The following is a 26,034-nucleotide window of genomic DNA, read 5'->3' on the forward strand; positions in this document are numbered from 1 at the left end:
CATTGCATGGTGCTGATAATGCCAGGGTCATGGGTTCAATGCCTATATGGGCCAACTACATATTGCTGTATTGCAGAGAGATGGACTAAATGATATTGGAATCCCTTCCAGCCCTGCAATTCTGTGAATCCAGGTCAGCAACAGTACATATGTATTGTGTATAGCAGTGTGAGAAAATTAGCTAAATAAAATCACAACTAAACAGATACACACACAACATACATTCAGAAAGGAGGAAGCACAGAGGGCATGAGAGTGAGAAGGCACACTAGCCATGGGGGTAGCCAGGATTTTTGTTGGGGGGGCAGGCTTTTGTTTTTTTTGGGGGGGGGGGCAGAACCTCAGCTATGTATTTTTAATTGATTTTTATTGATGGGGGGCAGCTGCCCCTCCCTGTCCCCCCCCTGGCTACACCCGTGACACTGGCTCATTCTTTCCAAATGGGCTCACTTGGCAGACTAGGCCTCAGCTTTGTGCAGCTGAACAGGGAGAATCAGAGAGGCACAGTCACACACACATGGAGATAAGAAGTTCAGAACAGATCTAAAAATACAGCCATACCTAGACAGGTAGAGGAAGAGCAGATGTGGAGGCTACGATTGGAAGGGAAAGGGCCTCCAGAATATTGGAGAGGGAGGAAAGGTTACCAGTGGACAATAAAACTGGCACAGGATAACTGAGTTATGTTGAAGCTCCTGAGTTATGCAGGAAAACAGTTGAGGAAAACAGGGAAGAGGGAGTCCTGAAAACAATGGCTTGTTGTCAGCTGGAAGAAGGAGCCTTGCTTCAATAACTACCATGATTTGATTTCAGATTCAGACGATGGGCCCATAAAGGCACATAGCTGTCAACTTTCAGATTTGAAAATAAGGGATCAGCAGCCTTGAAAATAAGGGATCAGCAGCCTCACCTGTCCCGGGGACAGTTTACGGGATATCTAACAGGATAGCAGCGGGAAGCATCAGGAAATGGCGCTGGAATAAGGGAATTTCCCTCAAAAAAAAGGGAAGGTTGACAGCTATGGAAGGGCACCACATTGTACCGAGGTCACATCCTGTGCATATGACTTGCCAACATCATCTCCATTTGTGTTTTCCTGAATGTCTGGGTAGCACTACTAATTATCCTGGCACTTCAAGGTACAGTTGCCAGCAGTGAGCTCAGCTTCTCACAACTGAAACACATCAGAATGTGATCCATGGTGGATGAGAGGCTCCCATCCCTTGCTATCCCATCCATCAAAGAACGGCATTGCTCAAAACCCTCATCTCTCTGCATTTGCACAAGCCAAAGGCCGAAAAGCCACATTCTGAGTAGTGGCATCGCACTATGTAACACAACAGATGTGTCACAGATTTTACTTTTAATAAGTTTTCTGTTTTGTAGCAGTTCCTATCTCAGTAAGCATAATTAATTTTGGAATATCCATTATGTTATCTTTAAAAATAATAAAATAAAATAAAATAAAAAGCCATCCAGCTTACCCCTTACAGCTTACTTTATTGTAATTTATGCAATAATTTATATAGTGCTTCTAACGTTTGGTTGTATTTGAAGTGAACTAGCTACCTAGCACAAATGACATTGAAGTTGAAGTTGAAAAAGAAGCATACAGTACTTTAAAGCTAATTGAGGGAAGATAATTTTTGTAGTTAGTACCCCAGAAACTAATAGAACATTGGGGGGTGGGGGTGGATGTTACAGGCGCTTGCTTTTTGCTTCTCACTGCAGCAGAGAGTACATAAAAAAACGCATCGGCTGAGCTCAGGTGGACCTTCCCCTAAGGCCGCCCCTGAATTCACATTTACTGTCGACTACTGAAATGACTTTTTAGAAATATTATAGAACTATTGGCAGTTGCATGGTTATATCTATTGCCGTCAAAACCAGCCTAAAAAAAACACCCCTCTTAATTTTAAATTGTTTACATACGCGGCTGTTAATCATATATAAACATAAAGATAAATGCCAATGAAGAGTTTGAAATACGTTAGCCAGTGGTTTTTCCCTCCAGGAGTTGTACTGAGACTTTCTATACAGAAAACAGAAGCAGCGAACTCAACGTCCCTTCGATAGCTCAGCTGGTAGAGCGGAGGACTGTAGAGGCGCTGCTCCACACGGAGATCCTTAGGTCGCTGGTTCGATTCCGGCTCGAAGGAGACCTTGCTTTTTCTTTTTTTGCTTCTCTGACAGGTATAAAATATCTTCGCAGTGTTGCTATTCATTCCTTTTCTTAATGCCGTGTTTTTTTTAAAGGCAATTGTATTATCGTTAATTAATACAGATTTTTCTCTCCTGAGAAAGGCGAATTCACGAGTGCCCAGTCTTGTATACCGTACGGCGTAAGAGGAACGGATTCTCGCTACTTTTTACGTGGGGAAAAAGGAAAGCGGCACAACAGGCTGACTCCGTACATATCCCAGAGGGTATTTTGCCCGTTCCCGAGTTGCCTTTGGCTACTGCCCTTAAAAACGGGCCGTTTTCGTTTCGGTTGTTTTGTCCCCTCACAAGCCCTGCGAGGCGAAAGGACTCCCTCCCCCAGCATGCCTTGCGCCTTAGCCCGCCCTCGGCCCCTCCTCCGGCTCCTTTCCATATCCCGCCACCTCTCTCCCCTTACTGACCGTTCCCCCTCCTCCCTCGCACCAGCCCCGCTGCTTGGTCGCGTGCTTTCTGGAGCAGCCAATGGCGTAGCAGTCCGCGTGCGCAGATTCAAACGGCGGCTCTGGAAAGAGGCTGGGCGCGAGATTCGGCGGCAGGGACAAAAAAAAGAAGAAAAAGAAGCCAGCGAGGGTGGAGGCGGCGGCGGCGGCGGCGGCGGCGCCTGGGGGAAAGCAGCCCTGCCGGAGGAGCTCCGAGCCGTGACAGCCGAGCGAGGCCCCAGGCGGGGGACTTGGAGCCCGGCTTCTCATCCCTTTCGCTGGGCGTAAGGCCATGTCCCCCATGCGGGGGGCGAGGCGCGGCCGGGGCTGAAAGGCAGCCGCGCCCCCCTCCCCGCCCCCTGGGGGCTGCGCGCCTTGGCCGGTGGTGACAGCCGCGCTCCCTTCTTCTCGCCTTCCTTATGGTGCGCGCCAAGGATGGCGAAGAGGCCACGCAGGTGAGTGGCCCCCGCAGACCCTCCCGATCGCCCCCTCCCCGAGGCATCTCCAGCGCCCTGCCTGCTGTCCTTTGGGGAACCTGAGCCCTGCCTATCCGCGGGAACAGGGGGCTCCTGACAGCCCTCCGGCTGTCTCCACAGATCCCCTCGCCTCAGGAGATCCTCGCTGCCGTTTCCACGTGCCCTGACCATCGGATCCTTTGGTCCATTCACTCTTGCGCCCCAGCGCCTCGACCTGAGTGCATCTTGCCAATTAAGGTGCCCCCCCTCCGACATCATTAATATTATTCACAGAGCACAAGGGGACACAGAATCTTGCGTATTCAGTGGTAATCTTTTCACTTGACTCTCGGGTATTCAGTAGTAATCTTTTCACTTGGTTCTCCCCAGCTACAGCACTATTACAACACTCGGATTTCTTCCCCTTTGGAAATTTATATTGCCCTCTGGGCTCCACCCTATTTTCTTTGTTTTTGTCTTTTGGCATCGAGTCACATAACAGTGACAAAAGAGCCTTTCATATTGGTAATTCATGTCCTCTTATCCTGGTATTTCCCTCTGTTGCTTATTTACTGTAGTGTCGATATAGTGGTTTCTTCTTTTTTTTATCCTTCCTCTGTATGAGAATAGTAGATTGTACAGCTGTTACTAAATAAGACATGGCACTGTGTTTTCTTCCTTGGGAAGGCAAGGTAGAAAGCTAATTGTTGTTTGGGGGGGGGGACTGCAACGGGGAGGAAAGCAATGTCCATGTTGACCTTAAGGACTTAACAAGAGAGAGTGTTGCCTGCATATAAAGACATGTACAGTGTGTTTTATTCTCATACAAACTTTTTTTTCATATTTCTAGAACAAATCACTCCGAAATTTACACCCTGTGTGATCATAGAATTAACATACAGATCTCAAAACAAGAATGTGTAAGAATTTCATTTTGGTGTAGATAGTTTATGTACAGTATCAAACTAGGTATCCAGGTTAGATGAAGAACTATTGTGGAATTACTTATCTATCAGATTAAAGTTAACAGTGGGTCTAACAAATGCAGTTTGGATAGTGTGCAAATGGCTTTGACATTCATAAAACTGCCTTTTTACTTCCACTAGAATATTAAAAATGATTGAAACTGGATTTTTTTTTTTAGTTTAGTTTGAATTGGCAGTCTGTTACGTTTCTCTCATGTGTTCACATGCACACACTTGTGGGCTCAATTTTAATTCTATGTTTATTAGTTTTATTTGCAACTCTAGAAATGCTAGCCAGCTATCTTATGCCCAATTATTTGGAAGTAAGCCACTTTTGAAATCAGTGGGACTTATGTCCAAGTAAAAATGGACAGACTAAGTCTAATGTGGATGACTTTTTGAATGTGAACATGGCTTAAAATGGGATATCATGGCCTGGTTCAAATGTAGTGTTAAGCAGTATTTCTTGTTCTTTGTTTTGTCAAAACTTTTATTTTTTTAGCAGAAAAACAAGAGAAATGAAGCATCAAGAACTGCCCAACTGCTATCCTAAACATCTGAATCGTCTCCTAGCTTTCAATATATATAACATAAGATTTATTACTGTATGTGCAAGGCTCAACCCTGCCATACCCCTTTACAAAGCAGAGCAGTAATGTTCTTTCTAAGGTTTGTTTTTAATGTTGAAACCATGGGGTAGCATTCAACTAAATAGTTGTGCTTTTGCAGTGAGATTTCACCCCTTTTCCTCTCCCTATGTGCACTCCACACTACCCCCAAATCTGCTCTGGAGGAACACCACCACCAGCAAACATATTTGAGAGGGCACATGGGGAGGAGAGGGGGAGAACATTGTGTTGTGCAAGGAAAAATTATTTTGTGTTGATGGAACATTTTGTTTAGCCCTCTGTTGAATACAACCCACTGTTTAGAACTTGTTTGCAAATCATATTTTGTGTTTAACTTGGAAATACTGTGAATGAGAATACTGAATGAGAATGGGAATACTGTCAATGAAGAAAGAGAATTTAAAATAGTGTGACTGCTTTCTACAGTAAAGAAAGAAATACTAGCTGAGCTAAGTTCCCTGAAGAATTACATCTTGAGAGAAGTCAGTTGATGTGGGCATCTCATGTACATGCTCATCATATACACATAGGAAACTAAGCATATCTCATAAGGGCCTCAGAAAAAGAAGACTGTTGTGTATGAGGAATGTATGCATAGTGTGTGTGTGTGTGTGTATTATATTACAGTACATGGGAACACTGTTCCTAAAAAGTTTACATGGGATAACTTATTTGTCTCACTTGATTTTATACAGTGGTTTGTGACTTTGCATCATGGCACTAGTACCAGCTTCCTCAAAGTAGTGTTACTGTTTTCTACACTAGGGAAATCAGTGCATTCCTTACAGGGAAGTCTCTTTAGGAAGAATAGGATTTCTTCAATACTATTTAAGAACAGTTGCTTCCCTTCCTCTTGTGTGGATTCTCTAACAAGTGTCACACCAAGGAAGGCATCCAGCAATGTAGAAAAGGAAACCCTTTGGTGACTGAGAGTTATGCTGACATTCATGATTACATCATGGGTTAAGCAACTGATAAACTACAGGTGTTTGTCTCCATAAACACTCAAAGCCTAAGTTAGATGAAGGCAGAGGAAATGTGGAAAGAGTATGCTTCAGAGATAGTGTTGCTTTTTATTATCCCAATATAGTTGTAAGCCCCCTTCTCTCTGTTCCTCAGTGTCTGCTTTTACCCCAATCCTGTACACATGCATGTGTGCACATATATATGTCTAGACTGGCTTTAAAGTATCCAGTGCCACCAAACCAGCCAGCTATCCAGGGACTATCATGTACCAGTAGTACATTGGTGGATGTAAACTAAAAAGCATAGCTCCTTGGTAACCTTACACCTCATATGTATTGGAAATTTGTAAAATATTTATTTCTGCACATTTATTAGAAAGGCTGAAGGGAAGCAGCTGCTGAAACATGTTTGTCTAAATAGGGTATTTACATATATCAATATTGTGTCACAAATAGATATTGTAAAGGGGATGGAGGTGAGAAGCCAGTGGGTTTTTTCCTGTTCTTTAATTGTTATACCCTCTTTTTGGAAGGAAGGAAGTGTGATACAACTATGGACAATTTTTTTGATGTAAACACCCAATAGTTTTGAAATTAGCTTTTTTGTCCAGTAGATGGCGCACAGACATCAAGGAGGTACAAGGGCGATGACAATCTTCTTCCCATTTCTTTTATTTCATCATGAGTTCCCAGCTTAATGCCATTTGCTGCACAACATTCTTGTACAGAAATAAATTTAACATAGAAAAATGCATGGTGTGTTTCCCTATAACACAGGGCCACCTTTAATGCAATCTGGGCGCTTGTTAGTTATGTTTGTGGTTTTCCAATAAAAATTTAACAAGTTCTTATGTAGTCACCCTTCTTCAACAAGACAGACCTTATATAAAACAAATGATACTAAGTTGAGAAACCCAGGACATTAATCTCAGGACCGTATTGGATCCTGCCTAAATGGAATGCTTGGAATGCCCTATATCTTTGCTTGGATGCCCTACATCTTTTTCTTAACTGAAAGCAGTGCAGGGGGTGTCAATGGGAAAACAATGAAGGAAAACTGTCCTTCCCTCAGGCTACTGTTCCACAATTTGAATTGGGCCTTCTGCTGATGATTTGTTACTTTTTAAAAAAGATTTCCCGAGCTGTTGTGTAAGCATGGTTTCACTGTCAATGTTAACTTAATATTAGCTTGCACTTTGCAGTGAGGAAGATGATGATGACCTTCACTATGCAGATCATGACTATGAAGTACCACAACAAAAAGGAACGAAGAAGATATGTAACAGAGTAAAATGGACGCGTGATGAGGTGAGCCTTAACCAGGTAATGGCTTTTCTTTATGTTTAGATCTAATGTCATGTGCCTATTTATAAGTTTTTAAAAACTGTATTAACAGGATGAAAAGCTGAAGAAGCTAGTAGAACAGCATGGTACAAGTGACTGGACATTTATTGCTAGTCATCTACAAGTAAGTAGAAATTATTTCAATGAGGTTTTCCTTATTTTACATACAAGAGTTCAAAAGCCACACGTTCATCTCCATTGCATGTGCCAAGATGTCTCCCACACTGAAAGTCAACAACAAAGCTCCTAATGGAAGCTCTGGGTGTATAGTGGAGCGTTATGGAGTCTTCAGTTGGAATTATACAGTGATTTTTTTTTCATTCTTCTGCAGAATCGTTCTGATTTTCAGTGCCAGCACCGTTGGCAAAAAGTCCTGAATCCAGAACTTATTAAAGGCCCCTGGACTAAGGAAGAGGATCAGAGGGTAAGAGATCTATATTTTTCTTGATTGTTAATTATGTTTCTGAAAGCACAGTAGGATTGCCCAAGAGTGCACTACCCTGCTTTTACCTTACTTCTTTTACCTTTTGGCCGACTCAATTGTAGGATGGGGTTCACAGTCCCGTTGTTGTGCTCTTAAGAGTTTACTTGGATGAAAACCAAAATATAAATTAAATTGCTTGAATATTTTCCCAAATTGATTTCATTTCCCATAGGACAATGCTATCAGTTTTTCACAACATTGTCATGTATTTAACTATGATGTGTTAAAATGTAACAATTGGTTTGTTTTTCTTACATGTTAAAAGTTTTCTCATTTCACCCTGTACTTGGCCACACAGAATGTGGAAAGGAAGAGTGATATGTTTCAGATTGTTTTCCAAAATGCATTTTCTTTCTCATTGGTTGGATGCTGTACAGTTTTTTATTTAAATAGTCAGTGTCACCCTATCTTTTGGAACTTTTGAAATATAACTGTTTATCATTTTGCTTGACACAATCTTGTACTACTTGAGTATTACTATTTTATTCCATGTACAAATAGCCTAAATAAATGTAATTGAGATTCTCTAATTCTTTATCATGAATATGGCTATTGTTTTCTTATATAGTAATCAGTTGCATACTGTTTCTGTTCAATTTGTGTTCCAGGTTATTGAGCTTGTTCAGAAATATGGTCCAAAGCGCTGGTCTTTGATTGCAAAGCACTTAAAAGGAAGAATAGGGAAGCAATGTCGAGAACGATGGCATAATCACCTTAATCCTGAGGTAAAGAAATCTTCATGGACTGAGGAGGAGGACAGGATCATCTATGAAGCTCACAAACGCTTGGGAAATCGATGGGCTGAAATTGCAAAGTTGCTTCCCGGAAGGTAAAATCGCACTGTTATTTCTAGGTTTCTGAAACCTATGCCAAAACAATTGACACTGGCTTCCCCCCACTCCCAGATTAGCATGTTCAAAGAGGCTCCACCCTTCTCTATGCCATGTCTTAACTCAATGTTTTTGTGCAGTAGGCTGTGCCATAGCAATAAATGTCCCTCTGCCTGGCCAATCCTGCCAAGCATCCAGTGTCCCCAACTGATCTCCATAGATTTCTCTTAAACTTGTAGAGCAGCACCTAGTAGTTCTCCCAGCTAGGCTCATTGGGCTGGTGTGTGCGTGTTTGGAGGAGCGGGGTCCTTCCTTGCATGTGTTTCTGGGCAGGCATGATTACATCAACCAGTAACCACTGAGGCTTAGGAAAGGAAAGAAGGGAGTTTGGTATATTAGATGCCCTGTGGCCTTCTGGCTCAAGTAACTAGCCAGCAATCTACTGAACTCCTTTAGTTTCTTCAAGCACCCATGTTGTTGCTTGATATTGCAACATCTATTTCCCCTCTCCCATCAACCCCTGTCATGCCAAGAATGCTACAGAGCTAAGCTGTGTAAGTGCTCCCCAGAATCAGAATAGAAGGAATTGATAGTGTAAAAGTTTATTTCTAAAGGGTGAGCTAGGAAGAAATATCCAAGAAATGGATTATCTCGCGGTGGATTTTGCAGGATTGGTTGATAAGTAATTACAAATGTCCTGCTTATCATATAGCATACGTTTCCTCTTTTGTTCTTTGTGCTCTGCAATTTATCTTGCATTTTGAGTTATTTTAAAATCTGAATCAAATAGTTGTTGATGCTATATTCGGAGCAGTTAAAGTAATACAGATTCCTTCCTCCAGATGGCTATGATTCCAATAACAAAGAAACTTTGGAATCCAAAGGAGGAAGAGAAACATTTTAAAATTCTACTTGTGCAAGTTTCTGTTAGGAAGAATCCTCTTAGATCCCCCGTCTCTTTCTATTATGAAAAAGAAATATTGTACTGTTTTAGAAATATTTGAAATTTCCCCTTTTAATTTAGAGAAGTATTGAAAGGTAACTTTCCTTCTCAATACATTATTTCTCTCATTGTTTCTATCTTGATGTAGCTAATCTCTCAGGTCAGTGTAATATGTAACTACATAATTTCTACATTTTGCAGCCAAAGTTAAATATTGTTTATGTTTTAATTCATTTCAGTAAGAATTAAGCAGGTGATTAACTCTCATCAATTGAATACATGATACTTTATATTGCTTGACTTTGGCTGGATCTGTCCCATTATTTATTTAGGACTGACAATTCTATCAAAAATCATTGGAACTCCACTATGCGAAGAAAAGTAGAACAAGAAGGATATTTACAAGATGGAATCAAAACTGAGCGACCTTGTTCATCAAAACTGCCACACAAAACTTGTGCATCTACAGACCATCTTCATACCCCAAATCAGTTTTACATACCAGTGCAGGCACATGTAAGTTCTTCAGAACCTTTTGTGTTTGTCGGGGGTTGGAAGCATATATTAAAATGGATGGTATTTTTTTTCTATCAAGTGCTGCATTCTCTCCAGTGGTGAGTAGGACCACTGTTTTTATTTCTCCCAGCAGCCCTTTCTCTTTTCACATCCCCTTCTACACCACCTCTCCTGCTCTCTCTTCATTCTTGGTCTTCAAAGAGATTAGTCTTCTGCAAAGGACTTTAGAAATTTGGCTGAAGGCTATAGCTAGCCAGGTGAAAAATAAGGCAAGGCTCCTGTACCTTTCATAGTTATGTAAAGCAAGGGATTTCCCTAGATGAAGCTGGCATGACAAGCTAATCTGCTGAAATTCCCTCTTTTTCTGGTATAGATGTTTTCTGTTTCATTTATTTATTAAAATGCATAGTGATGGATGAATACTGATGAATATAATAAAAATTGGAGTGGTTTGTGTAAGAACCATCATAATAAATGACACTAAGTAATGTTTCCAAAATAGATGAAGAATAATAAGACAACTATGTATTACAAATGGGGCAGGGTATAAAACAGAGGTTGGGGAGTTAGCTGGAGTCCAGGAAAAGTTGAGTAAATGTTAGTTCTTAAGAGGTATTTAAAAGTTATTACTGTCTTTGCCTCATGAATGGCCCAAAGGAGGATCTTCCTGAGGTGTGTGCTGTTGCCCACTTCTCCTTGTGAAAACTTAGAAATATATTTATTTCATAAAGTTTATATACTGCTTGATTGTAGAAAAAAACATTGAAGCAGTTTACAAAAAAGACGGGCTTGGTTTATGCCAAGGGAGGCTGTCTGCTACAGTATGTATCCTGGTCCTAAGTTGTTTAGGGCTTTAAATATCAACAGTGAAACATTGAAAGCTACTAGGCAGCTAATTTAGACTGAGACGTATCAAGATACCCAGTTCCCTCTAAGAGCATGTGCATTGCATCTTGCCAACCCTACCAAGGTTGCTCACTCTGTTAAAACTTATATCACAAAGAAACTATTGCTGTTAAAAAAATTGTTGTTGAGGAAATATCTTCAGAATTTTTATTTAGAAATCCAATGTTTACCGCCTCAATAAGCCTTTTTTTTAACTCGGAAAATGAGCTCTTGTCTCCAAGTGATACTGTAATAAATGGATATTGTAATGAAAGTGATACGGTGGATAAATTTTCTTTTATAATTTAATAACCTGATTTGTCTCAAATTGATCAGTTTTTGAAAAGAAGTATGTGTCAAATTTTTAAAAATTGCTGAAATTGAAAAATGTGTATAAAGTGTATAAAATCAGTGTATAAAGAACAGTTCTGATTTGTTAGATCCCAGGATATCAGTATGTTTCAACAGAAGGCAACTGCATTGACCATGTCACAACTTCTTCAAATTTCATTCAGGTAAGTTCTGTCTATAATGATCAATTTTAAAACTTTTTATGAAAATATTTGGCAGATAGCATGCAAATATTTTAGTTTAAGGACTTTATTACCAGGATTGTGTTGAGCAGCAGTTCCATTAAAATGGAGGCGAAAAATGTGTCTATAAAATTAGTTTCAAAGGTTATAAGGTGTTCCCCCTTTTCTTTGGGGGGGGGGCAGATAGAGATTGTATGGCCTACAGTGGCCTGGCTAGCACATTGTATTAAATAATACTGCAGTTTAAAACAAACTATTCTGAATACCAGTTGCTGGAAACCCCTGGTGGGGAGAGTTCTCCTGTGCTCAGGTCCTGCGACTTTGGAGAGTTGCAGCTGGGCAGGAAAGCAACAATCCTTTCCTCCCTAGCTGCAACCCACAATCACCTCTCCTCCATTGTAATTAAACTTCAAAAACCTCTTACTGTAGCCAACAGAGGGCTTCTTTGAAGACTACTTGTACTGTGAGGAGCCAGTGTGGTGTAGTGGTTAAGAGCGGTAGTCTCATAATCTGGGGAACCAGGTTCGCGTCTCCGCTCCTCCACATGCAGCTGCTGGGTGACCTTGGGCCAGTCACACTTCTCTGAAGTCTCTCAGCCCCACTCACCTCACAGAGTGTTTGTTGTGGGGGAGGAAGGGAAAGGAGAATGTTAGCCGCTTTGAGACTCCTGAAGGGGAGTGAAAGGCGGGATATCAAATCCAAACTCTTCTTCTTCTTTTGGCATGGGGTGGTGGAATAATGATCCCCAGCTGTGAGCCTGTGACCCATCAGAATTTCTCCTATGTTGCAACTAATCTTGAAAAAGCAGTCAGGAGGGACAGTGGGGGTGGAACTTATGGGCACCAGGGAAGGCCTCTGGGTGTATGTGAACCTGTGGGCTCTGTGTTGGCAACCCATGTTTTGAATGAGAACTTATCAAAGTTTAATTGAGTTTGCAGATAATTATAACAGCAAATATGTTGCCATTCTCAGTAATGTGCCCTAAACATAACACTTTGTCCTTTGGTGTTGTTGTTTTTTCTTCACTGTATGCATCAGCAGCCATTTGATGATGATCCTGACAAAGAGAAAAAAATTAAGGAACTTGAGCTGTTACTTATGTCGGCTGAGAATGAAATCAGGAGAAAGAGAGTCTCGTCTGTAAGAACTTTTTCTATAAATATCATGATGTCATGATGGCCAATGATCTTTTACTGTTCATATTTTAAACAAATTAATGAACGAGCTCTATGATTCTGATTTGTTTCATATGTGTATTCTGCTTCCCCATTCTCCTTTGCTTATACAGGAATCCTTGAGGGAATCCTGTTGGTTTTCCCTGCAGACTGGGACAGTGGGACAAGAGGGAGGGGCAGTTGAGACAGCTTGAATGACATAATGTGCTTCTTAGGACAACTATCTTAGAGTTTTTAGAAGAAAGTCTTGGTGCTTTACATACCTTTCATTGCTAAATTATGGAGGGCAAAGGAAATGTTGCAGGAAGGGGGCTGCTTGCACAACAGTAGCTTCTGTGCTATTTCTGACATTGGCTCTTTCTTTGCATATGGAATGTGTTTCCCTTAGAATCCCAGCATGCTTGAATTATAGCCTAAATGCCAATCAGCGTTGTTTAATTATCAGACCTTCTTCCCAGGGAACTCTGGGAATAGTAGTTCTGAGAGGGGAATTGGGGTCTCCCAACCACTCTCCCAACACTAAAAAACAAACAAACTACAGCTCCCAGGATTCTTTGGGTGATGCAATGGCTGTTTAAATTGAGGTGATACTGCCTTAAGTGGATAGTGCAGGTGGGACCTAGGTTGCCTAAAAGTAATTTATGTTAGTCATCTTTCATGTTTAATATCAATAAAAAGCAACACTTTTTGTATTCTTAGCAAGCTGGAAATTTTTCTAACTGGTCTGGAGGCTTCATCATGGAAGATAGTATGACAAATGCCCTAAATGGCCTTGGGGAACAAACAAATGACTTCTATAATCTGGATGAAACCCAGACTGCAACAGCTCAGCAGAACTCTCCTACCAAATATTTGGCTGTGGAGGCAAATGCGGTTTTGTCATCTCTACAGACTATTCCAGAATTTGCAGAGACACTAGAACTCATTGAGTCTGTAAGTCTGAATCATCTTATTTCCAGCCTTTAATAAACAGTTATTTTTTATAATATGCAAAAGAGAAACAAACAATGTTAACATTAACACAATATATAGCATTTGTTCTATGTATTGCAAGTGCTACATAATAATAGTGTTTCACTATTAGCTGCTTTATTGGTTTTTGTAAAGAAAAACAATGCAGAATTAGGAATTAACATTCTGGAATAAGATGAGAGAAAATTAGGAGACTGAATTCAAACTAAAAAGACATGCACGTAAGGTCTAGAGTTAAATTTAGTTGTTTTGTGCTAGAATGACGGTGCATAGTTAAGCAACTGATCCCACCAGTCCAATTCTGTTGAAATAAATAATTCTGTTTATTCCAATAAACACAAGGCACAATGTTTCTTTCTCCCCCTTGTAGGATCCTGTAGCATGGAGTGACGTCACCAGCTTTGACCTCTCTGATGCGGCTACGTCCCCTGTCAGTCAAGCTCCAGTAAAACTAATGCGGATTCAGCACAATGATGGGGCCATGGAGTGCCAATTTAATGTAAGTGTTGTACTAGATGGCAAAAAATCAAGTGACGACGAAGAGTCAGCATCTCCAACTACAGCCAAGTTCAGTACTCCTCCAACTATTTTGCGCAAGAAGAAGAAAACTAGAACTGGACTGTCACCATCAGTCAATGAACAGAACGATGGTTCATGTAGCAATGGTTCCAATTTTGCACTAAAACAAACACCAGTGAAAACACTACCCTTTTCTCCTTCCCAGGTAAATAAAATTAATGTAATTAAACTTGCTTTTATTTAATAGGTTAGGCAGGGTTGTCTACTAAATCCTATAAATCAACAAAAGATGATGTTACACTATTCAGTCTCTTGTAACAATTGTGTAGTTAAGTATGCAGCTCTTCCCTGCTTAGTACATTGGTTCTGCACTTTTTAACAGGTGACTCAGACCTGTCTTGGGTTGTGTCATGTCAGGAATTGAGATTGGCTCTATAAATGGCTTGCAGCTCTTCCATACAAATTATTATTGTTTCCAGTGTTAATCTGAATGGCGTAAATCCAACACAGCTTTAAGCCAACAATTTTACAGAAAATCACTGAAAATATTGGAATGATTACAGTGGTACCTTGGGTTAAATACGGTAATTCGTTCCGGAGGTCCGTTCCTAACCTGAAACTGTTCTTAACCTGAAGCACCACTTTAGCTAATGGGGCCTCCTGCTGCCGCCACACTGCCGGACCACGATTTCTGTTCTCATCCTGAAGCAAAGTTCTTAACCTGAAGCACTATTTCTGGGTTAGCGGAGTCTGTAACCTGAAGCGTATGTAACCTGAGGTACCACTGTACTCCAAAAGTTCAGCAAAAGGTCAAAGTAGAATGAAAGGTAGTTTTCATTAGTTGCAAAGACAGCAATGTGATCCTCAGATGAAGGGTGGTATAGAAATTGATTGACTGATTGATTGATTTAATGATGTTGTTGATATTAACTGATTGGCTTGTACCCAGTGATAGTTCTACACGGTGTAAAACATACCTGGGTACAGCCCATTGTTCTTCTCTGACCTAAGGGTAGAGAATCATTCTTACGAAATCTTCATAATAGCATGATGCTGAATGAGAATTTGTCTTGCTACAAGTTGGACAGCTCATAACTGTGTGTATGGGGCAGAGTAATAAAAGCAAAACTGCTCAATTTACATGGAACAATTTCTGTTCTTGTTTTATGTGCAGTTCTTCAACACCTGTTCTGGAAATGAGCAGTTTAACATTGAAAATCCTGCCTTTACATCAACTCCAATTTGTGGCCAAAAGGTTCTTATTACCACACCTTTACATAATAAAGAAGTAACACCCAAAGATCAAAAAGAAAATGCAGGGTAAGTATATGATTGATTTTAAATGGCTTTTAGATATGAATTAAAAACCAAACCAAACCCAGATGTGCTGAAGAATTACCGTATTTTTCACCCTATAGGACGTACCTTTTCCCCTCCAAAAATAAAGGGGAAATCTGTGTGCGTCCTATGGGGCGAATACAGGCTTTCGCTGAAGCTTGGAGAACGAGAGGGGTCGGTGCACACCGACCCCTCTTGCTCTCCAGGCTTCAGGAAGCTATCAGCAAGCCTGGGGAGCCCGCGGGAGTTCCCACAGGGCTCCCTAGCCTGCGGATAGCAGCCTGCTGCATGGAGCGCAGGGCACGCTGAAGCAGAGTGCCCTGCGCTTCGGGCAGACATCGGCCAGCCCCACAAGCTCGGGAGACAGCGGGGAGGCGCAGCACCGCCATCCCGCTGCTCCCTGACCTGGTTTGGTTTCCCCGACCTGGTTTTGGGGGGGAAATAAAGGAAAAACATTTTTCCTTTATTTCCCCCCCCAAAAAAAACTAGGTGCGTCCTATGGGACGAAAAATACGGTACTTTGCAAATACCATCAAAGGAAAGTGGAGGAGTGGATTCACTCTCCAAGAGTCCTTTACTTAAAATGACAGATTTTGGCTATCTAAATAGTAACACACTGCATAAATAACTTTGGTTCTTGGAAAGTTTTAGGACACCTACTATTAGAAGATCGCTGCTAGGTACAACACCAAGGACGCCTACTCCATTTAAGAATGCTTTAGCTGCTCAGGAAAAAAAATATGGTCCTCTGAAAATTGTGGTATGTAGAATTTTGGTTCATATTCCTTTTACATAACTTTTGGTACACATTGCCTTGGATATGCATACACACATACACATATCAGGCCCCTTTTTAATGTAATTGATTTTAAACTGTTTTAAATATTAAGTTTTAAATTGCTGTAACTCCTCTAATGGAGGGTGGGTAAGAAATCACATCATCATTATTAGAGTGGGACCTCTATTTAAATATAAGACTATGCTATGATAGGCCATGTTACTTTGCTTCAAGCCAGTTGTTTCTTTCTTCCTTTGAAAGTTTAATGGTAATCCTTTGTACTAGTATATACGTATATAGAGAAGAATGGTTTGATTTGTTGTTAAAGTCCATATCTCTTTCCATAGTAGTGTGCTGGATTCCTTCTGGATATTCCATAAATTAAATAATACAACAGTTGAATTACTTGTGCATTGGAATTAAATGGTTTTTTAAAAAGTAGTGTACACAGTGCTATGATATTTAGGAGAAATCATCTCCTGACTTGCCTTCTGCTTGATGTATTTTACCTGTTTGATTAGTCACAGCCCCTTGCCTATCTGGAAGAAGATATCAGAGAAGTTTTAAAGGAGGAAACTGGAACAGATATCTTCTTCAAGGAAGAAGAGGATTCTTTCTACAAGGGCTGCAAACTAGAGGTGAATTACATTACCCTTTTTCAAAGCTCCTTTACAAAGAGGGTGAGGGCCCCTCCCACTCTTGTTGTTTTTTATGGGTTGTTTTTATGGGTTGTTTTTTATTATTGGAAGGAGAAATGATTGTGAGTGCTCCAGCATGGGAGCAGAGAAGTGTGTAATTTTGCATGGGGGCAGGGAGTGTGTAATTTTGCCCCACTTTATCTTGCAAGCTTAAGTTGGGGAGATAGCAGAAGTGAGAGTGTTGTTGCTACCTGTAAATACATACTGTTATATTTGGCTAGTTGTCTGTTGTATTTCTGTAATTTGGAATTGCTATTAGTCATTATTTTTATTTTGGTTTAATATTAATGTTTATTTCTGTGCTGTTATAAAATGTGGAATTTTTCACTTTAATCTACTTGTGATACTTGTATGATATTGTAAACTGCTTGGTGATTTCTGTGAAATGTGGAGCTGTATAACAATTTAAAAATAGCATTGTAAGGATTATGGAAACGATTGTAGTTGCCTTTGTTTCTTTAAAATGTTGCTCCTAGAATCCTTCTGTGAAGAAAGTCAGGAAGTCATTAGTTTTGGATCCTTGGGAAAAAGAAGAGCTTGGTGCCCAGTTTTTCACAGAAGACAGTGTTCCAGATGTACAGGTGAGCAACATGAATTAAAATATGCACATATTTAAGGCAGAATGTAAACTAATTTGTTTCTGTAAGTCATAGTTATTTGAAATCTTCTCTGTTGACAAGTAGCACAACCAAGCATGACACTGGCTTTAAAAATATTACTACCAAATTTAGATTTTAAATGGCAAGAAAAACAGCAGCCTTGTCTCATTTTGTAATGGAACATTTCAATATTATTATTTATAGGCAGCTTTTATGCTAGAAAGATCTTTGTGTTAGTGATACAAGAACACATTTATCTGGATCCATAAAATATTTCAAGCTAGAATTATTGGAATTAAGATGATACAACCTATTGAAGTCATATTGCCAAATGCTAGTTATTTTGAAGTATGCCACATTTATAAGGTTGCTAAACACTAGTTGATAGGGATGAACCTGCTGGGCATTATTGTTCATATTACAGACAGTGACCGTTTTTGGGAACATCTGCTACGTATGTGACCACGCACGCATGTATTGCACTGAACTCAGAAGTGGCCCACAATTTCACTTAAACATGTGATGCCTTTGAATGTAAATGGGGAGTTGCCTGTATGTCAGTTTTTTATTCTTCAGTTGTTATTTGATTTAAACTTTTTTTTTTTGTAAATCTAGTCAGAAAATATATATACTACATCCCTCCTGATGATTCCATTATTGGAAATACATGACAATAGAGGCAGTAGGACTCCAGAGAAACAGGATTCCAGTTCAACAAAGCTGAATGTAGCAATGAAGAAAAAGCAGAATACTTGCGCTTCAAAAAATGTCAAAACAGAAAAAACCTTCCAGGTCTGTATTCAGTGCATCTTAATATTTGCTTTATTTAGTTTAGCTATATGCTCTTTGGAAGATTACTTTTTACATTCTTTCCTTTCTGTTTGTATTTAGCAGCTTAGATATAAATAAGGAATTGAGGGTTCCTTTTCTGAGGGTTATTTTCTGCAAGATGCTCACGATGCATCCATTACAACTAAAATTTCAATATTTACCAATGCAAATATGATGCATTGGTATTGAAATATGATGCATTGGTACTGAAATATGCAATGCAAATATGAAGGCTTCATTTTAAGTCCAGTAGTACCTATGTAGATTTTAGTGCCGTGCCTTCTTTGTAGACTTGGAACAGTACTGCTGAGGTTTCAGTATCCTGCATAGTGAAATGATAATGGTGCACTAGAACCACATTGCAGAAAAACATGGGCAAGACAGTTAAGAGTAATTCAGATGCTAGCTTCCAAATATGTTATATGTATTACTGTATGTGTACATGCATCTAATGGGTACATACCTTCTAGCCTCAGCCTCAGCACCTGTGTGTTGAATGAAACGTCAGGAAGGAGAACCCATCCTTGGGAAATTGTTCACATGTAGGCTCTTCCTCCTGATGTGTTCCTCAAAACAGGCAGGACTAGAAAGCATTTGGAAGTCCATTCAAATTCTGAAAGCTGTCAGCAATAAAGTTGTATATTTGTTAGGAGCATGCATGCACTCTTTTTGTGAATAGAATTTTGAAAACACTATCTGTCTTTAAATCTCATCATCATAATCATTTATCATGCATTTCAAGGGCAAAGTCAGTTTACTGGGCACAGCTTCTGCATACAGAGGTTTCCTATGGGTTCAGTAGAGCTCTGATTTCCTCCCACCCCGCAGTGAGAGCTTCTGAATGAGAGGCCTCTCTGCCTTCCAGATTCACATCCAGCCCTCCCCTTTGGCTTCGGTGCATAAGTAAATTACAAAGAGTGGAGATGGATGCTGGTGTTCAATACCTACCTTTATAAGAGTCCTCTGGGGATGGCAGTTGTACCTCCACCTGGCTGGAGCGCCAAGTGTGAAAAGTGGTTCACAGACATTTTCAGTAATGATTGTTTATATAGTATGAAACCTTTTTTAAAAAAATAATAATAATAATAGAGGAATCTGTTCAATGGCACCTTGTGGCTGACAATTTAAAAACTTTATTTTAAAATAGCATAAGCTTTCATAGGTGACAACCTGTTTCATGGAACTGCTCAGCATCTGAAGTGAGTTGCTCCTACAAAGGCTTGTGCCATTTTGTAAAAAAGAAAATTTTCAAAAAAGCTTGGTGCCATCAAACAGATCTTTCTGTAGAAGAAGAAGAAGAAGAAGAAGAAGAAGAAGAGTTTGGATTTGATATCCCGCCCTTTCACTCCCCTTCAGGAGTCTCAAAGTGGCTAACAACCTCCTTTCCCTTCCTCCCCCACAACAAACACTCCTTGAGGTGAGTGAGGCTGAGAGACTTCAAAGAAGTGTGACTGGCCCAAGGTCACCCAGGAGCTGCATGTGGAGGAGCGGAGACACGAACCCGGTTCATCAGATTATGAGACTACCGCTCTTAACCACTACACCACACCACACCACACCACACTGTATTTGGAGTAATGTGTTTATATTGAACTGTAAAGTCTGCTGGTGTGATTACAGATTCCAGATGAGGGAGCTGAGGCTGAGAATAGGAGCATGTTAAGTGGCCCTAACCGAGAAATGTTGAATTCTTATTGTTAAATGATACATTTTATTTTAAGTTTTGGTTGTGAGGACACTGTCATAAAATGTTTTCCTTCTTTGTGCCCCATACTCTCCCCATATCTGCTCCAGAGGGTCACCCAACCCTATGGAACAAATTTTCGGGGTGGGGCTGCAGGAGAGAGAAGAGGAAGCTGAAATTCTGTCATGCCAGGAGAAGTTACTTTTCCTGTGAGGCAGCCACAATTGGATTCCATATTTCGCTTATAAACCAAAAAGTTTGATGTGACTTGAAAGTAACTGTTACCTGGACCATGTGTTGCAGGCCAATTGTGAATGGGAAGCTGTTGTTTATGGGAAGACTGAAGATCAGCTTATTATGACTGAGCAAGCAAGAAGATACCTGAGCACCTATACAGCTACTGGCAGCACTTCAAGGGCTCTGATCTTGTGATGATCCCTAAATGTACCAATCTACCTTTTTCCTTTATACTACAGACTTTATACTGAGATTTTCCCCCAGTAATGTATGTATGGATACTTTTTTGAGTTGAAGCTGCATTATGAGGGAGAACTTAAGTCTCTTTTTAAACCTTTTTTAAAAGCAAGTTTAATTGGTCTTTTAAAAGACCACTCTAAAGAAAATGGTGAAAGGAATATTTTTTTAAGCCGTTTTTTAAATTCTTTATACATTTCTCTTGTTCTTAAGAAGCTTTTAATGTAGAGTAGGTTTACAGGTACTCAGTGATCTGTAAAAGAAAAACATTACACAACTCCTTGAGAATGCTTTTGCTTAAACGCATTTGCTTATGTAGCAATTTTTATAAACACAAAAGAAAGACTAAAGGAAGAATAGAAAGTTGCACTACTAGAACTAGGTATGCTGCACAAAATTAACTACAGTGTTAAATGTATTTATTTGAGAATGGTACTTCTAATAAGAGTAGACAAAGGGAAGAATTTAATTTTTATTAGCATAAAGCATCAGTATTCAGAAATCTCAAACTGAGACCATTGTTGAATGTATTGTACAGCATGTGGGAGCAGGAAGGCTTTTGTAAATTTGGAAGGGGGTTTGTTTTTTAATTTATTTTCATTTTAAAGCTTAAGGCTGCAATCTCACCAAGTGCTCGCATATTCCTGCTGCTTTGCAAAACAACACAAACTCAGGAGGAAGCCAGGACAAACTTGCTCTTGCTTGCAGATTGGAGAGGAGTAGTATCATAACACCCACTTCTCAGAGACAACACCTTTAAGCACTGTTGGCCCTTGCTCCTCCTTTCCATTGTTGTAACCTCAGCCTCATGCAGTGTTTTTATACACAGTCCATTCTGCTAGTTTTTGAGATGAACTACATCCCCTTATTATCCTTTCCTCATAGAAGCAGTAGTCCTGACCAAGTCCTCAGTCTTTTCTTGAATATGAGTCTAAAGCTAACCTGCCAGTTGAACCCCATTCTCTTTCTAGCCTGTGAAGTCTTTGGGGCTCTAATCACTGCCTTAATTTTGGAAGGACATTTAAGAAGTTTCCAGTATATATCAGTCAGGGGCATTAAGAAGAAGAAATAAATGTGTATTTTGTTTCTTTTAGGAAGCTGCAGTGGGATTACTCCTGCAAAATCTCTAGATTGATAGAAGAGCTTTCTTTAGGTCAGAGGATGTGAGCAGCTTGTGACAGTGAAGAATCAGTCTCTTAAAAGATGATGCTCATATTCTCAGTTGCAGGTTGTGCCTTTTGACAGGGATGAGAGCATCTTGCTTCTGGTGGTGACTGTTGAGCCTACAAATGGTCCAGGGAAGGGAAGGAGAGCAAGGCCCCAATATCATATGAAGTATCAGAATTGACTGTGTCATGAAACATTGTACCTTGCAGAAGTTAACAAATGGAAAATGGGAGAGGAAGCTCAGTTGGGCTGGCCTTTTGCAGCAGTTGCTCTGACTTGCTCTCGGTCTCCACAAATGCATCATATTTTACCTGAGGAGATAGATTGGAATGGTGGTGGTACCTGAGCTGTCTGTTGGCTAAGGGGTGTCTCTGAAGATATCCTACTATTCATAATCAAATCAAAGCAGGAATAAAAGGAAGTGGCCTGTGGTGTGTCTCAGAAGAAGCACAGTGCAAGGTATAAACACATCTCTGTGTGAAAGAGACTTCCTCTTTTCTGTTTTTTTCCTGAGCTGTGTAAACACTGTGAAAGTGGCAAAAGGGAGAATGAGCATCCTCTCTGAAGGTTGGAGGTGGAGGATCAGCTGCTATGGCAGGATGCGTGAAGTATCTGGGTTGCTCTGCGAATGCCAGCCCCAGAAGTGGGTCTATGCGGGCACAAACGATACAAAGGATTGCAGCCTCAGTGTGCAGATATATATATATATATGCAGGTTGTCTAGAAGCTGATGTTGTTTTCCTGGTTAATAGCTCCGGCTAAAATGAGAAAGAGTGAATTTTAACCTTGGTGCATGGAATAGCAGCGAGATGGCATGCTGTGAAATACATGAATTTGCATTTCATCTATTCGAGATTGCACTATTCCCTTTTAAATCATGTTGGTCTAATATAGTAGTTTTAAAGTTCAGCTTAGTTATACTACAAATATTCCAGGACCCTGGTTATTAAAGGGATACGTTTGTGTAGGGACAGAACAAGAGGACATGCTATGTCTCACCTTGTAGCCCTATTTAGGAATCAACACCAATGCATTACATTACACCTCTGAAAGAAATAAGAGTCGGCTCATATAGTTATTTTTCTTGACACAAGCAGCCATGGGCTTTCCTTGGCCACATTTTGTGCTTGCTTAAGTGTGGAGAGATGTTGGTGTGAACTGGGCTGTAGATTGGTTAGTTGCAGTGGTTTCTGCAGTTGTGCTTGGGAGAAGTGCCAACACAGTCACAGAAGTTGCTGTTGGCGCTATCTCTGTACAGCTCAAGTCACCCTCAATTTTCCCCACCTACCCTGTGTGTGGGCATGCACATGACTAAGGATGATCTATGGTTACTTGCGCTTAGGCTGTGAACTCTTTCTAAAACCATTTATGCCTGCTCTTGGATGCCTCAACGACCCCGTTACAAAACTGTCTAAAATGAAAATTCATTTCCCCCCTTAATATTTGTACATGCTTCTAATCTTCACAGGTTACAGCAGTTGCTTCAGTTTACCTGCTTTAGACATTTGCACTTATTTATGTCTGATTTGAAGGAATGTCTTAGTTTTGCTTGTTGTAGCTGTTGTTTTTTTAGTTAATTTCTTGCGAAACATAATGGTGTGCTGTCAACCTTAATACTGACAGGAAAATAGAATTGTGTACTGTAGGTGTTATCTATTTATAAATCTGACACTCTTCCTCTCCACTCCTGGGTGTGCTGCTATAGATACTAGCAGAATCTGCTTGCTGCTATGAGAGATGGAAAGAGCGAGCATCATATGCACTGTATGTAAAATGACAAATAGAATGATGGCATGTTCTCAAGCTAAACTGATATCAACTGCTGCTGTGCATGGAGAAACACAATTACCAGAAAGAAACCTGATACCGCATAACACCAAGAACTCTAAAAATGATTTTCCTTATTTTAATATTGTGTGTGTGTGGTATGTAAAGCAATCTCTGACATTAGCATACTTAAATACAGCTTAAGGCCCCTTATCATAGTTATTTATTTATTATTTTAAATGGATATTTATATATAGGAATATTCACCTCGCTGCCTTTAATAGGCACTCAAGGTTTTTATCCAGTTTTAAAACTGTTAGCGTTTTTTCTGATCAGCTCTGTTGATAAGAGGATTCTTCTTCCTCTTCAAAATGTGAGAAGCCAGTTTGGGATTCCCTTTGGCATCGTTGGTTTTGGTGTGTTCTCTCTTCGGTATGTTTCTTTAGAAGATTCCCCACCTGAAGCACAAAGGAGTTAAGTGGATGTGATTAGCATAGTAAGACTGTAATTCAGAGAACCATTCCTACCGTGGCTTTTGACTTTTGCCGTCTTTTTAATCACAGCCCACCCACCTCAAGGCCATGTGGCAAGCTACAGTTATGATGGCTGTTTTAAGTAGCATGTGTGTCGTTAGCCTCTTGTCCTTCTGGGTATACACAAGCGCTTAGCTGTATTTAAAATGTGCTCTCTGGATTACAACCATTATGCCAAGATCCAAAGAGTGTGTGCACCAGTGCTGCCTGGATTTTCCAATTCTAGCTTTACTTTCTTGTGCTATGTTGGAAGATCCTCTGGGGAGTCCCTGACTTTCTGGAGTAGTTCTTGGGAGAGCAAGGCATAGCAGGGGACTGGTGTGTGGGGAACAAAGTTCTGCAGTGTACACACAAACACTGCCTGCAGCTCTTTGGGCTGACTCCATGTCTTCATCTATTATGCTTAAAAGATTTGCTGCTTTGCAGGAGGTATGCAAATTATTTGTATTTTTCTTTTTAAATGGTACCAAAGCCTCCAGTACCAAGGTTTAACATAGGTCTCTGGTAAGTAGTACAAACTGGAGCTGGTATTGGTTGAATCTTTCATTTAATTGCTTTCGTGTTGCTTTTAGCAAAAAGAAATAAATAAAAGGTTTTGAACCTTTGCCATGTTAGATATATTTTGATACTTTTGCAGTCTTAGGTGCATTTGCAATTTTTTAAATATATATATAAGTAGAATACTGTATACCTGCAGCAGCCAAACATGCATGTTGGAAAATGACAGCATCTGTTAATATTTACGTTTCTAAAGTTTTGACTCTAATTATAAGATGAATATCTTTGAAGTTTTGTTGTGTTTTGTTATTTTACTGCAGATTTTGTTTCACTTAAAAGAATCTTGCATACAAAGCAGGAGACCTTAACACAGAAATAAAAACATTTATGTACATATCTACTGGACATTTACTTCTGGGAAATAAGTGTAATCTGTATTGATACTTTGTTTGATTCCTAAATGTGAATCATGCTTTCATATAGAAAATTACCCAAACATTGGAACAAGTTGCTTTAAGCTTTTTGATAGTATGGAGACTTACTGGAAATTCCATTTTTTGGCTTGCTCTGGGCTATGGGGGTTTCTTCTGACAATGGCAAGATTGGTATTGAGTGTGGAGGAAAGGATCAAGGAAAGCTAGATTGAGGACGGTGGGAGAAAAATTGGGCAACATATGGGGCATGTACAGCAACAAACTAAGATCTCAGTTGACGGAGAGAGGGATAAGAAAATGGAAGCCAACAGATAGTGTTTACTGATGTCAGTTGGGGATTTAAAATGGGTTAACAGATGGGTGAAGAGAGTTGGTGCGTCTGTAACAGAGGCAGTGTGGGGAGGAGAAAGATGTCAGAAGACAGCCAAATCTGAGATGCATTCAAAAGAATGAGAAACAAAAATTTTGCAAAGCAGAACAAAGAAAGTAGATGAGATAAAATAAGGTGTAAATTGAATGAAATAATGAAATTATTTGTCTTTGTTTGTCTTTGAAAAGTTTAAATTTGACTGGTAGTTATTTGACATTTTGTATGCTTGTGTGACATACACAGACCTCTGAAGTCTAAAAGCCTGTGTGTTTGTAAAATTTGATACATACCCCTTAAAATATATCCATCCCCATCTTTGTTCAAGATACAGCAGGTCTTGTATGAGTGGAGAGCATTTTTTAAAAAAGCAATACGTCACCAAGCTGCTTGGATTGATGCATATATTTTCAGGTTGCAAAGAACAAAACAAGGTACTTTCCAGTCTCCAGATGTTTCAGTCATCCATGTCTGATTCATAACTGGAAGTCTGCCTTTATTTATATATAAAAGTCAGCAGAAGTTTATGAGTGAGTTCAGTGTACTCAGAAGCACTAAGAAGAGCAGTATGGCAGTGTTCCCAGAGCCTGCCACACCAGAAGTGGACCAGATCAACTTGTGAGTGTTATCTTGGCCTGCCTTGGCAAACAGCCAGACGTTGTGTATGCTAGACACCAGATGGCATGCCATTATGAGCGTGACAAGTGGGTCATCTGGCACGCTCTTTGTGGGATTGTTGTTACTGCATAATTTTTGGCGGGAACAAAACTTCCTTTTCCCTTTTTGAAAAAATTAACTGTTTCAACGGCTAATAGGTTTTTTACTGGAAGGATGCTCCTCCGTGTTTCTTCTCCACACATACTCATATTCTCTCTTTTTTGTGAACGGATGTAGATGAATACCTCACCTAACAATCAAAATTATATTTCATTTTGTCCATGGTAATAGTTTTGATGTTTACATAATATATCTGTGCTGGAGAAACATCTGTTTCCTCTGATCACTGAGTCTA

General features: G+C 40.0%; 1 protein-coding gene and 1 long non-coding RNA gene across 8 annotated transcripts; both read left to right on the top strand.

The window, feature by feature from the left end:
• Nucleotides 1–2,086: 2,086 nt before the first annotated feature.
• On the top strand, nt 2,087–2,445 carry LOC310681921. The gene is made up of 2 exons (XR_014513684.1): nt 2,087–2,193; nt 2,305–2,445. It is a non-coding gene; the product is annotated as an uncharacterized lncRNA (long non-coding RNA).
• A 208-nt stretch (nt 2,446–2,653) lies between these two features.
• MYBL1 (MYB proto-oncogene like 1) lies at nt 2,654–24,615 on the top strand. Of its 7 annotated transcripts, none has more exons than XM_083449971.1 (16): nt 2,654–3,094; nt 6,856–6,961; nt 7,050–7,121; nt 7,329–7,421; nt 8,090–8,310; nt 9,587–9,770; nt 11,096–11,170; nt 12,230–12,328; nt 13,063–13,296; nt 13,706–14,059; nt 15,029–15,174; nt 15,844–15,952; nt 16,492–16,608; nt 17,145–17,249; nt 17,883–18,059; nt 20,086–24,615. In XM_083449971.1, the coding sequence occupies exons 1-16, from the start codon at nt 3,075–3,077 to the stop codon at nt 20,212–20,214; spliced, it is 2,241 nt and encodes a 746-aa protein (XP_083306097.1). In that variant the 5' UTR covers nt 2,654–3,074; the 3' UTR covers nt 20,215–24,615. The 7 variants fall into 7 exon arrangements, with proteins under 7 accessions (XP_083306097.1, XP_083306094.1, XP_083306096.1 ...); XM_083449968.1 differs by having other exon boundaries at nt 2,666–3,094; nt 6,842–6,961; nt 12,227–12,328; nt 15,838–15,952; XM_083449970.1 differs by having other exon boundaries at nt 2,673–3,094; nt 15,838–15,952.
• Nucleotides 24,616–26,034: the final 1,419 nt, after the last annotated feature.

This window comes from Podarcis tiliguerta (genome assembly GCF_965153285.1).
Source record: "Podarcis tiliguerta genome assembly, chromosome: 7".
NCBI classification, from domain to species: Eukaryota; Metazoa; Chordata; class Lepidosauria; order Squamata; family Lacertidae; genus Podarcis; species Podarcis tiliguerta.

Coding starts and splice junctions, on each gene's coding strand:
- MYBL1 (XM_083449965.1), top strand. CDS start 4,667: ATGTGCAAGGCTCAACCCTGCCATACCCCTTTACAAAGCAGAGCAGTA. Junction 7,122..7,328: donor TTATTGCTAGTCATCTACAA/GTAAGTAGAAAT, acceptor ATTCTTCTGCAG/AATCGTTCTGATTTTCAGTG. Junction 12,329..13,062: donor GGAGAAAGAGAGTCTCGTCT/GTAAGAACTTTT, acceptor TTGTATTCTTAG/CAAGCTGGAAATTTTTCTAA.